This window comes from Gymnodraco acuticeps, unplaced genomic scaffold, assembly GCF_902827175.1.
Source record: "Gymnodraco acuticeps unplaced genomic scaffold, fGymAcu1.1, whole genome shotgun sequence".
Lineage (NCBI taxonomy): Eukaryota > Metazoa > Chordata > Actinopteri > Perciformes > Bathydraconidae > Gymnodraco > Gymnodraco acuticeps.
In genome coordinates, this window is record NW_022991005.1 from 22,501 (window position 1) to 41,518 (window position 19,018).

A 19,018-nucleotide genomic window follows, 5' to 3' on the forward strand; every position below is an offset into this window, starting at 1 on the left:
AGTAGCATAAGAGAGCGAGATAGTGGACAGGGTCACCACTGTAGGAACAGATATGCTCGCAGTGTGATAGCAGCAGAGATAGCGTAGCGCACATTAAACAGAGGCTCTCACTGACAGCGGCTTGGTCGATGCTCCAGCTAAGGTTACATTGTCACACATCATACCAGTAAATCAGCAATCATGTTATAATAAAGTAAAAAACATTCTGATTTCTCTTATTTCTTATGGACATCTTTTGCGCTGTTGTATCACATTTGCACCCGTCGGCCACCGTACAGATTACATTTTTTAAACTATTGGCATCACTAGCTTAGTTTATTTGTAAGCCTGCATGGTAAGGTTATCTTAACAATGGTGACGTATCTGCACAGCTGGGTAAAGTTAATACGAAATATGATAACAAAATAAGACACGGCTCTGAACCATGAGGGACTACTTTTCCTGTTTCTAGAGGAGGTGAGCATGGTGTGTGTTGGCAGACTAAGTGTAGGTAAATGTACAGGACACACAAAAGGAACACATTTTATATTACTCCAAGATCTGTTTTCTCACTTTGGACCATTCTGGGTATGCAACCAAGAAATAGACATTTCTAAAGTGGAAGCATTGAATTATGGGGACACACAATTTAACAGTTGAAAGAAAAGGTCTGAACGCAAAGATTTGCTGTATTCACACACAAACTTTCAGCAGTCAAAAGTTGTTATTTGCACTTCAAACCTTTACAAGATAGAAAAAACTGAATTAATGTACAGTAACTGAATGGGCACAATACCAACTTTAACTGTACCAAATAAAATTGAAGGTTGAAGCTTGTTCCATTTAATACAACATGTGTCATCAGAGTGAACAGAAGTGCTTTTGTCCTGACAACTTTCTAAAAATAACACTTTTTAAACTTTAATAACACTTTTTAACTCGCTGGTTTGTACATATAAACCCAACAGCCGTAATCCTTTGCGTCCTGAATATTCACATTTCTCTTAGACCTATTCTTTGCACAGTTTTGAAATGAACCAGATCTCAAAATGTTAGGGTCTTTCATTTAATGAGGCCCATTACAGAGAAATGTATTTTGTCTGCATCCTGTTGAATAAAGCGGGTATTTTCTGTGTGTGGAGCGCTCTGAGTCTGGAGGAAATGGTTGTATAGACGTTTATATTGGCCGCTGAGTTGGTCTGTGTAGGAAGGAGCCTGTTAACCGACAGCTCTGACGTCTCCAAGTCTTGATTAAAGGTCACCGTCATGTTACTGCATTGATGCCTGAATGATATACGTTATTATAATCAGTGTTGGAAGAAGTACTCAGATCCTTTACTCTACTCTACAAGTACTATAGTGTTCAAATACTCAATTAGAAGTGAAAGTCGTGGTTTTAAATTGTACTCAAGTGCAAAAGTATTAGCTTCAAAATCGACTCTACTACTACTACTAAGTACAAAACAACACATTTTGCACAATGGCCCATTTCAGAATAATATAAAAGGTATTATCAGCGAAATGTACTTCAAGTATTAACATTAAAAGTATTGGATTTACAGAATTGATCTTTTCACAGTACATTATTATGGTGATTATATTATCCTGTTTATAACTAACTAAAATTGATGTAAGAGTATTTTAATGTTGAAGTTTGTCCAGCATCAAATGGAAATACCTAATTACAGTACAAATATGTCAAAAAAGGTTATTTATTAATACATTTTGTGTTTGTTTTATGAATGTAATCACTATAAAGATTGAACAGTGAAGTCTGCAATCTGTAATATAACTTCTACGTGACTCCAAAGAATAATACAATACAAATTATGAAATAAAATGTAAAATAAATGAATACATGAATACAATTAAATACTGAATGGATGTCTTCAAGTAAAGTACACATCTCTCACAAAGCACAATCTTCCAGTAAATGTACGTTATTAGTTTCCCCCACTGATATTAATGTACAGAGCAGAGAAAATAGACTGCGGAGGGTCTACTTTATTTGGGGTTGGACCCTGAAGGAAGGGCTGGTGTTGGTGTGAAGCTTTATACAGTCTACAGTGTAAAGGGCTATGAATAGGACGAATGGAGAGGAAGAGGAGGAGGGAGTGAAACTGACTGACAGCTCTATCGTCTGACGAAGGAAAGAAGGATGAGGAAAACGGGAAGAGAGAGGGAACGCCGGGGGGGGCGAGGAGGTTTCCAAAGTTGATTGCTCCGGGAGGAGACAGTAAACGGTTGCGGGTCAGCTGGAGGCAGGCCGGAGAGTTGTAACTGTGGTAATGAGCTCAATACGCTGTGGGTATAAAAAAATAAAAAGAAACTGTGATGTTTGGAGCGTTCCCCCGGCAACAGGGGAGAGACGCAAACGCCAAGAAGAGCGGAGACCAGGCGGAACAAAAGAGTCGGGTGTCTCTTAAATGTAGAAATATACATTCAGCAGCAAAATCGGGCTCGATGAAAGCAACTGTGTGTTCACAGATACAGAGGGGATTTGTTACAGTGGGGGGGGGGGGGGGGGGGGGGGGGGGGTGTTTAAGTCAATAGCACTCCTGTTTTGTTATTTATTTGAGGTGAATCTCTCATTTATTCGTACTTCATTGTATTTCATTAATTCTGTTTTTGTCACCTTCCCTGCTTTTAAATGAAGTGCTCCTACTTCTGCTCCAATTCAGACCAGTTTTTAATATTAATCTGTGGTTGGATTAACTGTCTTTAAACCATGTTGTTGCATATTCATATTTGTCCTTAAAAGTCGGCTTCTTTTTCTATGCTTCTTGGGGTTTCCCTGTCCTGTAGTGTGTTACATACAGTACTGTAGGTTTAAGTGCATGTAAATGGTCTGCAAAGGATAAAATCCCAAAGTTCCCTCTAGACGCAGTTTCTCTCCCACACCACTATGTAACCCTCGCGCTTCTATTGGCTAGCGCTCCAACACATTGTACATGATAGGCTAAGAGGCAGGATATCTCTGAGCGGTTGACCAATCACAACAGAGCCGGCCAGCTAACCAATCAGAGCAGACTGGGCTCTGGTTTCAGACAGAGGGTGAAAAGCGGTGCTGCAGCACAGGCAGTATGAGGAAAATAAAGAGCTTTTTTGAACTAAACCATGGAGACATGTCACATAGAGACACTACATACTAATATGAACCTGCAAATTAGCAGAATAGGGCCACTTATTGTAATAGCCTGATCATCAGGACTGTAAAACCTCTGAGATTGACTCTTCTGAACCAATTAATTTCTTTGTGATGAAGACAAAAGCATTATAGAAGCAAATCCAATTGTAAGCATGATATAAATGAAGCCTCATGAAAGAGAGAAAAGGAAAATGAAGTCTATAAAGTTGCTCCAAAAGGCAGCAGTCCAGCATCAAACCAGCAAGCGCACAAGCCAAACCTATTTCAATCTTAACTAAACAAAGCAAAGACAGCTCCTTATTGCATTTGCCACAAGAGCTTTCAAGTAAAACCAAAAGTAGACCAACTTCAGGGGATATTTGCACATTTTGACCCACGTCTGCTGTCAATCTGTGTTTTGGATCAGCGTACCTCTATCGATGCTCTCCTGGTGCATTTTCCAAAACAGTGCATTAGTTTTCCATCCGTCTCCTCCCGTTTACCATGAGCATTCATATGTCTATAACTACTTCTGATGTTTATCAATGATGCTCTGTACTGCATCTGATGGAGCGAAGCATCTCTTTGAGAACTTAAAGGGGACCTAACATGCAAAATGCACTTTGTGATGTCTTTTATACATAAATATGTGTCCCCGGTGCGTCGGGGAACTCACGCAGCGTCAGAAAATAAAACCCTCTCTCTTTTCCTCCGTACCCAAATCTTTTAAAAACGGGTGTACAACGAGCGTGTATACAGATTCCATCCGAAAGTTGCTATCAGAAACAATGCCTGACGTGTTTTGGACGTAATCTCGTCTTTGTTTACATTAGCCAGCCTCGCTAACACTCAGAGCTAACCTGTACTGGAGAGAGCATGTGTTTAAAAAGCAGGAAATAAAAAAAGGAACTCACCTTGTGATAAACCTGCAAGAGAAAAAGCATTTAAGCTCCATACTGTTTCAGAAATAATCCTTGATGTGGTTTAGAACAGGATGGCGTTTTATCACAGCAGAATTTAACTTTATCTCCGGTAGAATTCTGATCAGGCATTAGCTCCGCCTCCTCTTTTTCTTTTTTTTCAAGCTAAGGACCCAAGATCCACATTTCTCTAACAGGGCTGCAATAGAGGGGTTTGAGCAGTATGAGGCATGGCTGCAATGGGTGAACTGTTTGGTATTTTGAAAAAAAACTTCACAGACATGTTTTATTTAGGTATGGCCCTACAATATATGTTTCAAATATAGCATGATAGGTCCACTTTAAATCACCAGACTCTTTCAAAAAATGTCAAAAGCCATGACCGCTTTCTTTCTGTTGTTTAGCACTTCAAGCTTAAAAAGGATTTCTCATTGGACCCAACCTTTATTCTCATCCTCCTATTTACCAGGAAGATCTAACTACGTCTCTAACTACATCTGATGTCTATAAATGATGCTCTGTAGTGGATCTGATCGTGATACAGTTCCAACCATCTCCTTAGGAAATATAAATTCAATCTACGGTCACTTTACATTAGAATCACCAGAATTATACTTCCTAAAACAATGACCACTTTCCCTGAGCCTATTGTTCGGCAACACTAAAAAATAACTTCTCGTTGGACCCGAGCCTTTATTCTCGTCTCTGGTCTAGTTTTCCACTTCTGCCCTTTTTATTTCACTCCCTCCATCTCCCTCTGTCTTTCCCTCTTTTCTTTAGTCCTTTGTTAGGCGGTTGCTTCCTGCGGTGAGCATGGCACTGCCCAGGCACATGTTCTGTGGCGGGCCTGATTACAGCCCTGCCGTAGTGCTGACATTGGCCCGCGCCTACTCCTCATCTATAAACACACGCGCACACACACACACACACACACACACACACACACACACACACACACACACACACACACACACACACACACACACACACACACACACACACACACACACACACACACACACACACACACATACACGTACACACACGCCGGCCCCTAAGTTCCACCAACTCTGCCAGCGGCTACCGCGGCATGACTTCACCCGGCAACCATTTCTTGCGTCAAACAAAATGCCTCTGTCACCAGAAAAAGGAGGAGGAGGAGGAGGAGGAGGAGGAGGAGGAGGAGGAGGAGGAGGAGGAGGAGGAGGAGGAGGAGGAGGAGGAGGGGGAGGAGGAGGAGGAGGAGGAGGAGGAGGAGTGTAGATGTGCGGAGGGTTTCAATGTTCTCCACCACAGTTTGGGAGCGTGGTGGTGGAGGTAATTTTAGCTGGAAGGGCCCAAAGGCAGGGCGCTTGTAGAAGTTTTTTTGTCTCAGAAGTGGAGTGGCAGGCAGAAGTGGGGGAATCTGAGAGAGTGGAGGATGGTGATGATGATGATGATGATGATGATGATGATGATGATGATGATGATGATGATGATGATGATGATGATGATGATGATGATGATGATGGTGGGAGGTTGGGGAAGATGCTGTTGGTTAGCTGGACCCATAAGGGCTCTACTGTTAGGTTATCGCATGATTAACAACATGACTCATATTCTCAGATACTGCAAAAAAAAGAAAAATGCATCAAAAAGAAATTTCCCATTTTGGTCGGACTTTCCTTCATTCCAACTTATTTAAAAAGATGCCAGTCAAACACAGAGACTTCATCCAGGCAATAAGAATTAAACATTTCAAATCATCTTTTTCACAGATGCGTCGTGTTTTAAAAACTGCGGTTAATAAAGCGGTCCTAAGCTCTTTTGGGTTTAGGTGTTTTTTTTATCTTGTAATAATTATTTGTAATACATGAACTTAAGAGGAAATTATTCAAATTCCAGATATTTTAGTCATATATATTATAAATACTTTCTTTCCAGTGTTTGGGCCCCTATTCTAAAGTTTCAGATACCTATTGGCGTGTCCCATTTCACAAATCTCCATTATGCCTTGAAGATTGTCTTTTAAGCGGTTTGTGAACACAATGAATGAAATCATATTCACTTGCAGCTTATAACATTTTCTATTTATTTCTTGTGTTGCAGGAGCGGCTGCACTATGAGACGCTGAGCCAGCACCTGGGGAAGCTCGGGGAGGATGCTGGGAAAATGGTGCATCGGGTGATTGACCTGACGAGACCAGAAGATCTGGATGGTAAGCGTCTCCGTGATATTTTTACGACCTGTTTTCTAGCATTATCTCATGATTTGTTGAATTAGGCCTGTTTCTCCTACTTCTCAGAGTCTTGCAAACCTCATTTTTAGTTCCTCCTAATCTTTTTGATTCCTAAATATATGCAAATGTCGAAAATACATCATAAAATGGAAGGCTGGAGGGATATATGAGGAAGGAGAATCTGGGTTTCTGAGAAGCAGGGTCTCAGTTAGAAGCGGTCACATCCTGTTCAGACTAAATTGATACCAGTGACCCTTAACTCCGCGGGGCCCCTCGTAGAAAAGAGGCCCCGCTTCTAGTGTTCGTCCGTCTCAGAAATCCACAATACAGAAGAAGTGATCGTCAAGAGAACATGCAGGTATTCAGGGAACACAAATATTTATTGTGCTCCTCAGGAAGCACACCCTGAACAGCTAAACAGTGCGTGTTCAATGTCAACATGTTACGCTCTTGAAAAATTACACTGTTATTTTTTTCTTCCTGAAAGTACACGACAAGAGGTGGAACTTTTCTCCTTTTTTCCACACCGAGTGTTTGTGACTAATCCCACCCAGTACAAGTATGCGAGCAGACGAAGACAAGCAAGGAGTGTGTCGTCAATAAAGTTAACAGCATAAAGAAATGACCTTATTTTATTCTGTATTGCATGCTGTTAGCGGATATTACTTTATAAGGTCCCTTATATGAATGAAGTCGAAGGACATGGTGTTATTTCTTTTTTATCCAAACCCACCTGTTGCTCATAAAGCCCCAGTGTTTACGGGGGATGAGGAGACTCATTGTGGTTTAGTTAAGAATCAGAGCACTAAACACACCAGCAAGGGCAATGAGATGCTATCAGGCGGAAGTGTGTGTGTGTGTGTGTGTGTGTGTGTGTGTGTGTGTGTGTGTGGGGGTGTGTGTGTGTGTGTGTGTGTGTGTGTGTGTGGTGTGTGTGTGTGTGTGTGTGGTGTGTGTGTGTGTGTGTGTGTGTGTGTGTGTGTGTGTGTGTGTGTGTGTGTGTGTGTGTGTGTGTGTGAGAGAGCACGTTGAGGGCTCGAGACCCCCATTAGACTTTTGTTATACTTTTGTTATACATCCTCTCCCACGGAACAGGGGGTTAAGAAACAAACAGGAAGGGCTCATCCATAACAGAGCAATATCCTGCATTTCAAGTGTGAAAGTATGAAAGATAAATGTCTCAATGACAGGCGTGTAGTAGGGTATTATTTAAATCCTCAAGTAAAAGATCAAATCTGATTATTTTCTTGATTAATCCATTACAAAAAATGTCCATCCCAGTTTGTTAGTTATTCGGTAAGCGTGAAAGTATGACAGATACATGTCTAAATGATGGGAATTAAGTGAACTACAGGGTCGCAAGAATCAGTTATTATCATTATCAAATAAATGGCTGGTTACTTCCTTGTATAATCTTTACATCCTATGGTCTTTAAAGAGACTGAAAATGGTAAAAGAATGGTCCAACCAGGGTTACAAATAATCAACAATGATGCATGTCGTTGTGTCCCTGAGACTCTTCACCCCAAAGTGCTCCTGTGGGGATTGCCCACAGTATTGAGTATGTAAGTTGCTTTGGATAAAAGCGTCTAACAAGTATCATGTAATGTAATAATTTATTTAAACGTTTATTTATAACATTTAAATACATTGTCATTTAAATGTTTTGTCAGTCCAAAACCCAGAGAAAATGTAGTTCAATGTGGTTAAGAATGGAGGCAAGCAGGAAATATCCATATGTTCTGCCATCATTACAAGATAATTGGCTATTATGTTTTGTCAAACAACATATCGTTAACTCATTGTTTCAGCTGTAATATAGAGTTAGTTGTTCCTTTGTGTCTCACAGGCAGCAACATCACGGAGGCGCGGGTGTTCAGGGAGGCTCGGGGCAGGAACACCGCAGAGCCGCACATCAAGAGGCCGATGAACGCCTTCATGGTGTGGGCCAAAGACGAGCGGAGGAAGATCCTGCAGACCTTCCCCGACATGCACAACTCCAACATCAGCAAGATCCTAGGTGAGAGATTACATAGATCATTATTTAACAGAAGGAGAGAGAGTGTTCAACACAGAACCGTCAGCTCCTTATCGTCATGAACATAATCTAACTGTCGGATTGTCTTTATTTGTATGTCCTTGTGGGAGCATTTGATTCTCATTTAGTTAACGCAATTTACTTTTGGATTGATTTTCACGAGAAAATGTATTAACGCTTGTGGTAAATATTATACACTCCTATTGTCTTCGTTCCCCCCCTTTACTTTGGTGTTCGCGGTCAAATTTGACCGGTCCTGTTTTAACTGCTATTACATTAACACAAAAACCATTAATCATCACCACATTTCATTTAACACCCTTTCAAACTGTACATATTGTATCAGAGTACTGGCATACATGAAGAACTGCAGTAAATATACAAAGAATAGACACTGAACATATATTGTGTGTGCGTGGTGTGATCCATGTGGGGGGATGGGCACATACGGGTGGGGGAACACATCTAGTGTGTGTGTGTGTGTGTGTGTGTGTGTGTGTGTGTGTGTGTGTGTGTGTGTGGTGTGTGTGTGTGTGTGTGTGTGTGTGTGTGTGTGTGTGTGTTGTGTGTGTGTGTGTGTGTGTGTGTGTGTGTGTGTGTGTGTGTGTGTGTGTGTGTGTGTTTATGTGTGTGTTTTATCTGATCCGGATGGTTACTAATTCCTTTTCTTCATGGCGGTCATTTTTGACCGGGAACACCATGGGTTTTACAAAGTTGACTAAATCATCCAACATTCAATGAAAGTGGTGATCAGCTATTTGATATGTTCAAATGTCTACTGTGAAGGATATCATAAAGCCTTAATGCAATCGAATGTAAAACAAAAAAGTTGTGATTGATGAAAGTAGTAAATCGGTCAGATTTGACCCGAAGACAACAGGAGGGTTAAATAGAATACAAAATAATAAGATGTATTTATAGTCACTGAGACATGGGCTAACACATTTATTTGTATGCGTCCCCCCATTTACCTCTTACCTTTCTTTGCACACAAATACCTCATATACTATACACTAGGACACTCAGCTTCTTTTATCAGTATTTTAAACACCTATTTTTCAATTTAGATCAAGGTTTTCTTTCAAATCCCTTTATTTCATTGTTGTTCATGATGGAAATCCTAGACACACAGACACACAACGCATCCACGATGAACTCTTCATGGTTGTGAGAGTACATTTCCCTTTCTTATTCAAACACACATTTATAATTTGCCTCGTTGATGTCCCTCTAACCTGCAGATGTCAAGTCTTTCTCTCCGCTCATGAGGTCCCTCTACATCCTACAGTTCACAGGGTCTATTAGCTGCAGGCTGCGCGCTATAAGAAGGCCCAGTGTGCTTTTTAAACGTGGAACACTTCACACACAGAGCTCCACTGTGTCGGCCTGACTAGTGTGATGGATGCATTCAGTTATAAAGTAGCCGTGTTGATACTAACCTCCTGGACACAGATAGCCATTCACACGGGGCTGAGCACAGCGGTTGTTCTGAAATGTCCTGAAGACCTCCACTGTCCTGAGCCGGGCTTTAGTGAGCGCTGAATGTAAATGTTCCTCCTGAGAAACACTAACAAACGGACTTGTATTAGGTGGCTCTGTGTGTTCCTCCATCAATGGGCTCGGATAAAAGGGTTCATCAGTTTCATCCAATGCTTCTTGATTTGTGATGGGATGCAAAGTAACTTAGTACCTTAACGTTAAGTTCTATACTTAAGTACATCTTTGAGGGACTTGTACCTAACGTATACCCACAACAATTCAAAGGTAACCCTAACCCTAACCAACAGTACACATATCCATTGCATTGATTTAATACCATACTGTAAGTTACTTAGCAGATTTGGATCGATGATGTGAAATATAATCAACTCTTAAATCAGACCTTAGTTACACCTGGAGTAAAATAACAAGCTACCCTGCAGTATACACAGTCATTCAAACTAGCTGCACCTTTACCAGCTTTGAGAACACTTTAATGATCAATCAATATAATCAAAACATATCATATAATAATGAAAATGGCCTTGTGTAACATTTCAAATGCAGACTTTTAGTTGTAACACCTTTACCTCAAATCTGAGTACTTCTTCCACCTCGGATCATTAGTGTAGACATGTCTGATATGTAAGGGATTATTGATATGACTGACCATAGTCCCTTGATCTTCCATAGCAACAGTCTGTTGTCTTTAGCAACAGCCGGTTAGCAAGAATTAACAACCTCTTGAATGTCCGAATTGATGGTTGATTGATCAGAATCGAGTATTCAACTACTGTACTTTCATCTCTCAATAGTTAAATTATTTGATTTGGGACATTTAAGGTCACATATGAACAGGCAGTTGGCAAGAAGCCTTCAGAAAGTATTTTCAAGTCATTCCTGACCCTGTGTGGCAGTATAAGGACAAAAAGCAGAACTTAAAGTGCACAATTGTGTATGTATATATTACTGCTTGTGTACAATGCATGTTTCTCCAATGTAATAACACAGCTGGACTTTAGAGAGTGGGTGGAAGGCTTAAAAAAAAGAAAAACCCCTCTCTGTTTCCTGTGTCACAAAAGTACAGGAGTATTTTGTGATAAACCTTGATAAACAGAGGAGCGAGGCGGGGTGTGTATAATCGGTTGTCAGATTGCTTCGCAGATGTGCTGCGTTCCTGCGGTAATGGCCCTGTCCACTTGTTCAGAAGGTCCTCTTAGCGGGGGAAATGAGAAGTACACAACGTATCATTCTTCTCGAGCCAAGAGGGAGCAGAGTGTAATCCACTCCTGATTTTAAACAGACTCGATGGTGTCTGTTCACATGACAACATCCGAGCTCACAAAGATAAAACACCAGAAATGAACCCACCAAGGCTCTGAGACGGTTTGAAGTGTTGGTTTAATGAGTGACATTTTGTTAGCGTTGTGTGATCACTCATGCAGTAGTCATTACATCTATTTTACCACAAACTCTGTGCTCAACCGGTATCAGTGAACGAGTTTAGAAAACACCTCAAAACCATTTTTTCACTTAAGTCCTGTGAGAAAGTTGAAATGGTGTCACTCGCTATAATTCCTGAAATGTGGATTTCCCTAATAATAATACTCAAAAATGAAATGCCTTTGAGATGCCTGATAGTGACAATATATCTTATAAATCCAATATGCGGAATATAGTTTGTGCGGGTAATTCTCTTTCCCACGTCAAAGAGTCAAATTAAATGCACACATTTGATTCTAACCTGGCTATTAAATGTATCTCTGAGTACGATTTGCTAACTTGTGCCTGAGCGTCAGTTTGCATGAGAATGGGTATTTTTCCTAAAATAATGAGTTACATAACATATAAAACATTCAAATGTCATTCATTAGGTAATTAAGGGGGAATTTAATCACATCCATTTAATTGTATTCCATAGCGATTTCTATAAGGTCCCAGTGTGGATATAAAATAAGAAAATAGGTTAGTGAGGTCAACTCCAGGGTTTATGGACCATCCATAATAAACGTTTTTCGGTTATCTGCTACTCATAAGATAAGGATAAACTAAATCAAAACTTCGAATCAGACTAAGTTAAAACCTTCACATTTATATATCTGTTGTAATTTATTGTCTTTTATTGTGATTGTAGTAATGTGTTTTTATTACATGTACAGCACTTTGGCTCGACCAAAAATCGCTTTTAAATGTTCTTTATAAGTAAACCTTGATTTGATTTGATTCATCTTTTTCTGCAGGCTCTCGCTGGAAAGGCATGACCAACCAGGAGAAGCAGCCGTACTACGAGGAGCAGGCCCGCCTGAGTAAGATCCATCTGGAGAAATATCCCAACTACAAGTACAAGCCGCGGCCGAAGAGGACCTGCATCATCGATGGCAAGAAGCTGCGCATCGGAGAGTACAAGCAGATGATGAGGTCACGGCGCCAGGAGATGAGGCAGTTCTTCGTGGGGTGAGTCCAAAGAAATGTCTCGATGAACTTCACAGATTAGGACAAATGTTTGTAAGGACAGTTCAAATTAAACCTTGTGTAGAAATGCAATGGCTGCATGGTGCAGTTTGCAATGAGTTTCTTTATGTTACAGCTACTTTTTGAAGAAGCAAGGTCAAATTCCCAGAGAAATAGCTCGGCCCAAAAATGTTTCTCATTCAATGCATCGAATACAAGAAGGCAGATTTCTAAAAGAGGTCATTGTTCACGAGCCTCGGATCACACAGGCTTTGTGTCTCCTGCTCAAGAACACTTTGACTAATTTACTGCTGCACCTGTGACCTCTCAGTTCACTCGTTTCTTCTTTAATAAACATGCCATCCTGCTCGGTGAATATGGACATTCAGGCATGAATAATTAGATAAACAAAAACATGAAGCACCACATGTAAATCAAGAAGGAATTTGAGGGGGATTTCAATCACATTCTTTAAAAGAAAGTATTTATTTATTTCTATGGGCTCTTTTGACCAAGTTTGATTATAAAATACATTTTCCTTAATACAGGTATTTGCTAGATGTTTGCGGGGTGACCATCAGGGTTTATGGACCGTTCATGAAACCATTTGCCTCGTGTCATGCTCTAAAATGATTATATCTGTAAAACCCTTTAAGCACTCGCTGCAGAGCATTGTATTTCTGAGTGAGAGGGGAAAAACAGTGGCATTGTCTTAATAGGAACCAGCCATGGATGTGTTTAAAGCCATCACAGCGGCCTGTGCTTCAGATGGATTTACCAGAGGCCACGGCTTTGAATAGGAGCGATTTTTAATAGCTTGTCATTTATTAAATTAGGACAATGCTGGGCGCTTGCGGGCAGTGAAATTGGACACAGACAGACATGGTGGAATATGAAATGTAAGCAGATGTTTGAGAGAGAGGCAGACGTCACAGGCTCGATGCCACATTATACTGTGTGTGGTCAAGAGAATGAAAAAAAGCTCATGATTCTCCAGGCCTGCTTTTTCAATCAAAGCTAAATCAAAAAGCGTGCGAGAGCCAGTACACAAGCAGTTTGCTGGCACTTTCCACGTCACTAAATCAGTGTTGTTTTAAAGCGTTTAAAGTGAGAATTAGTCTGTCAGAGCGTTAGGCGGTAATTGTTTCAGGAGACAGAGGGAAAACGGTTAGGTGAGAAACGTGACGGTAATTTTCCTGCTTTATGTGGCTCATTTGAGGAGCCAGAGGGCCTGTTTGAGTGATGTGCGTTTACCTCCATTCCAGCTTCATCTTAACAGGTTATTTAGCTGCTGTGAGCTGGCAGGGCGCTCCTGTTAGGACAGGCCCGACAGAAGAGAGGAGAGCTGCTCTAAGTGGCCTCAGATGAATGTTTTGTTCAAAGCAGTTTGTTTAAAGGAACATATAATGAATCAGTATCTGATCAAACAAAGTTCTCTCCACGTTGTTCAGAAGCTCCTTGATTACCAAATCATTTAAAACGTTTCATAAATATTTCTACGCAGTCTGTTTCTTTATCGTCCAAGACATGTCTGTTGGTAAGTGCTCCACATTTCAGTATCTCAACAACTATAAGATGGGTAGCTATGACATTTTGTAGGGACATTCGTGGTCCCACGCTCCAACACATTGTACGTGATAGGCTAAGGGGCGGGACATCTCTAAGCAGGTTGACGAAATCACAACAGAGCCGGCCAGCTAACCAATCAGAGCAGAATGGGCTCTGGTTTCAGACAGAGGGTGAAAAGCGGTGCTGCAGCACAGGCAGTATGAGAAAACTAAAGAGCTTTTTGAACATTAAACCATGGAGACATGTCACAGTAGAGACACAACATACTGATATGAACCTCAGAATTAGCTTAAAGGTGGGGTAGGTAATTTTGGAGAAACCAGCTCGAGTGCGCTAGAATTTGAAAATACATGACCGGAAAAAATCTGCCACTTCCTTACAGAGCCCCTCCTCCAACACACACGAACGCGCACATGACCAATGAGGGCACGAGATAAGTTTGTGCACAGATGGAAGGCTGACAGGCAGGTAGGCCATCCAGTTACTTTAGCCGGGCCGGCTCAGATGATTGGTCGTGCTTTTTACAGCGCCCACAGATGACGTTTTTTTATGGATTTTTTGTCAAAGCACTTCAGATATTCATTGCTATCGGGATTTTGAGAGCATTCCATGGAATATAACAAAAAGTGCATCTCGAGCCGGTTTCTCAAACTTACATACCCCACCTTTAATAGGGCCACTTATTGTAATAGCCAGATCACCAGGACTGTAAAACCTCTGAGATTGACTCTTCTGAACCACATAATCTCTTTTTGATGAACACAAAAGCATTATAGAAGCAAATCCAATTGTAAGCATGATATAAATGAAGCCTCATGAAAGGAAAAATCAAGTCTATAAAGTTGCTCCAAAAGGCAGCAGTCCAGCATCAAACCAGCAAGCGCACAAGCCAAACCTATTTCAATCTTGACTAAACAAAGCAAAGACAGCTCCTTATTGCATTTGCCACAAGAGCTTTCAAGTAAAACCAAAAGTAGACCAACTTCAGGGGATATTTGCACATTAAAGCATGGAGACTTGTCACAGAGTAGAGACACTAAATACTAATATGAAACCTGAAAATGAGCTTTAAAGGGCCCCTTTAAATAAAAGATCTGAGTCCTTCCTACCTATCAATGTTGTTATTGTTAACTTATGATTAACACTTTCCTCCCTTGTTTCTCAGGCCTCAGCCCCCCATGGCTCTCAGCGGCAGCAGCCCCGGAGGAGTAGGAGTGTACCCGGGCGCCATCACCATGGCAACAACAGCTACCCCGTCCCCCCACCTGACCTCAGACTGCTCCAGCAACTCCGCCAGCCCCGAGCCCGCCATCCCCGTCATCCAGAGCACGTACGGGATGAAGCCCGAGCCGGCGGTGGGGGGCGGCAGGGGGCGAGCCTTAAATCGGCCTAGCAACCGGGCCAACGGACAGGAGGACATGGACATGTACGCGGACTTTGACGAGCAAAAGTCAGACTATAGCAGCGACCACGAGACACGGGAGGCCGTCAGCGCCAACTGAACTCGGGTTGTAAAAAGAGGAAGATAAATAATGAAAAAACTCCCATTATACTCAGAGACACTTTTAAAAAACACACAGTTTATTATAGAGACCTTCAGGCGGACCTTCAGGACGAACATGCTCAGAACAAGGAAAGTATCTGTGATGGACATTCGAGGACGAGGACTGATGGGACATTCAGAACTGAAGATGAACTTCCTACACTTTGACAATCTCAACAGGACGGATAAGAGTTAGAAGAAAGAAAGACAGAGAATGAGACAGAACGGGGCAAATGAGCGACGAACACATTGCCGTGTGGTTTGTAAAGAGCATGCATGGATTTTGAAGCATCAGGAATTGGTCTTCAACAGCTATTGGTCTTAAATGTTTAAGGAGTGATTTAGTTTTTATCTTTCTGTATTTACTTTTTTTGTGCTTTTGTTCTATAGACTTTTTTTCTGACCTGTACAAACTCTGGACTGTCGGAACTTGAAATTTGAAAAGTTTTAATATAAATCCTAGCTATTGTAATCTTATAGTCTTACTTTTGTTTCTTACATCTACACTTTGTTTTTCTGACAAACTGCTTACATTACTTTTAGTTTTTCTTTTTTATATCCCTGCTCAGGTATGATGTGCCAGCTTGTGAATGTGTTGGTTTTTTTCGTTTTCTTACAAAAAGAGTGGTAGGATTTTCAGACTGTCTATGAAATAAAGGGAGCAAAATCCCTTATAATATCACAATATTATTATTATTATTATTATTATTAGACTAAGTAGGTACCCAGGCAGGCATTGTACAGATTTACTTCAAATGTGCCAAATCTACATTCACATTCACTCGGGATGTTCTAGTCTTAACTTCAAATGCTGCAAAAAAGTCTTACACAATCATCCTTTTCTATCTGATGACATGAGGAGGGGATCATTACGCTGGCCTAGAAAAACACACACACACACACACACACACACACACACACACACACACGCACACACACACACACACACACACACACACACACACACACACACACACACACACACACACACACACACACACACACACACCATGTACTGTATACATCACTTCAGGGGACATTACATTGACTTACATGCATTTCCTGGAGACTTATCCTAACCTTAACCATAACCAACACATGCCTGACCCTAACCCTTACCCTTACCAAGTCTTCACCCTAAAATTAATGATTCCCCTCATGGGGACCTCCATTATGTCCCCATAAGGGAGGCGAGTCCCCACATGTGACTGTGTAAACCGATTTAGGTCCCCACAAGGATGGTAATGCTAGGCCACACATACACACACACACACGCACACGCTTCAATCTCTAGCAGCCCATCGAGCTTTTAGACGTAGAAGAGGCTGTCCTTTAGTTCTGCTGCATCGGTGCTTTCATGAACAACATTTCCCATAGTCCCTTGAGGCCAAACACTTAGCACATTGTCCAGTATTTACCAGTATGGTGCAATTGAACACCAACATTTAGCATTTGAGTCCTTCTTTTTCAATCTGGCCAAAGGTACGGACTTTTTTTGGCTTCATTTCTGCTCAGACACTTTGAGTCTTAAAAAGTGTACCTTTAGTTCTCGTTAAGGGGCCCGATTATGCTTTTTCTGGGAGTAATATTGTTTTGTGTGCATGTAAATGGTCTACAAAGGCTAACATCCCAAAGTCTCTCTCCCACACTCGCCTCCATTGGACGCATTTGTGACATCACTATGTAACAATCCCACTTCTATTGGCTAGCGCTCCAATACATTGTTAGGATAAGGGGCGGGACATTTCTATTAGAAGTTGACCAATCAAAACAGAGCCAACCAGCTAACCAATCAGAGCAGACTGGGCCTTAGCATGTAAACATGTCACAGTAGAGGCGCAAAATACAAATATCAATCTGAAGATGAGCATAATAGGACCCCTTTAAGCGTCATATAAAAGGGGATGAGCAGCCCCAGTTTTACTCTACTGTACGATAAGAGTTTATAATATTCTGGATCCCTTCACTGTATTTTGAAATTGTGTTTTGAATCGGTACAAAAAGTGTACGAAATGTTACTATTTTTTAATATCCTTTGTTAATGTTTGTACATGTCTTCTCAGCATCACGTGGGAAAGATACACCAACATTTTGAATTTATATAGTTGCAAAACATGGGTTTAAGAGGTCTATTATTTCAAAAGGGTTCTGTGTTTATACATGGCATGTATATTTGGAAAAAGTTATAATGGAGGAAAACAGGTGATCAGCTTTTGAGTAAAACACCATTCAGAGGAACGTTCTTCCAAATGTTCCTCTGGTCAGTGCCATGCTGTGTGCGCACGTCTTTTCCTCTATAGTCACTCTCTCTCTCAGAAGACAGTCATTTTGTTTTGTCTTTTTCCAAAACACACTCTGAATTTTGAACATTTCAACACCTGTGTCCTCGGGTGGTTTGTGGGTGCACTGCTTATTTTACACGTAATCTTTTCTGAACATATTTCTACTTGGAAAAGCTTCACAAGCTGGGACTGAACATTGGTTTCTGTTTGCATCACAGTAAAAAAAAAAAAAAAGGTCTCATGCATAGACATTTCTATTATTGTCATACGCATCCTAAGCACTGGATATAAATGCTATGTTTTTGTTTTCTTTTAGTATTGACTAATGTGAAGTTGTTTGATTTTCACCATGATAATTAGAACTGTCTATAGGAAGCCTCACACATGCCAGGCACCAGTAAAATTGCCATTTCTTTAGAAGCATTTCATTTATTGACGCTGGTTTTGTTTCCGCAGCTCTGAAAGGGGTCACATCGCCTCTGATCTCTTTCTTTTTTCTTTTTTTTTAAACCTCATGCTCTTGTCAGTTGTGACCTGCCGAAGCAGAACACAAGTTTCCTGGTCGATTTCATTTTGTGATGAGTATTGTATTTGAAATTCAATTGTGCGTTTTAACATTTCATTGTATTTATTAGCCAGCTTTGGCTCTAAAAAACGTGTCAGTACAACTTGGTGAGAAAGACAATCAAAAAAATAAAAATAAATAAAAAGTAAAGACTTGAGATTTTCTTTACAAACCTGTCATTTCATCATTTCAAGCGTTTCAAAAACTGCTCGTGTGTGTGTGTGTGTGTGTGTGTGTGTGTGTGTGTGTGTGTGTGTGTGTGTGTGTGTGTGTGTGTGTGTGTGTGTGTGTGTGTGTGTGTGTGTGTGTGTGTGTGTGTGTGTGTGTGTGTGTGTGTGTGTGTGTGTGTGTGTGTGTGTGTGTGTGTGTGTGTGTAAGCAGGAGTTACAGGTAGTGCTGTGAATTTTCATTTCCATTACTCGAAAAACAGTGCCCCTACTTTCCAGGCATCTAATATTTTCCAACACACGCCGTTTTGTTTCCAAAGTCTTTATATTTTGGTGGCCCATTACTGTAAATGTGGCCTATTGTTCCATTGTGTGTGTGTGTGTGTGTGTGTGTGTGTGTGTGTGTGTGTGTGTGTGTGTGTGTGTGTGTGTGTGTGTGTGTGTGTGTGTGTGTGTGTGTGTGTGTGTGTGTGTGTGTGTGTGTGTGTGTGTGTGTGTGTGTGTGTGTGTGTGTGTGTGTGTGTGTGTGTGTGTGAGGCAACGCCACACATTCTGACTGCAGTGTGGTGTATACGGCGCCGGTGCTCCATGCAGCCAATCCCAGCATTCAGAGAGAGAAACTCAGCCATATGCAGCCACATCATAAATCTAATTGTAATTCCCAAATCAACTGTAGCGTC

At 41.1% G+C, this 19,018-nt stretch overlaps 1 protein-coding gene across 1 annotated transcript in view; it reads left to right on the forward strand.

The window, feature by feature from the left end:
• LOC117559417 (transcription factor SOX-6-like) overlaps positions 1-16,322 on the forward strand; it is a 38,469-nt gene extending 22,147 nt beyond the window's left edge. Inside the window, exons 6-9 of the mRNA XM_034236180.1 lie at positions 6,115-6,223; positions 8,094-8,264; positions 12,002-12,215; positions 14,947-16,322. Coding sequence (XP_034092071.1) covers positions 6,115-6,223; positions 8,094-8,264; positions 12,002-12,215; positions 14,947-15,283 — 831 coding nt within the window. The 3' untranslated portion in view covers positions 15,284-16,322. The remainder of the gene's footprint in view (positions 1-6,114; positions 6,224-8,093; positions 8,265-12,001; positions 12,216-14,946) is intronic.
• Positions 16,323-19,018: the final 2,696 nt, after the last annotated feature.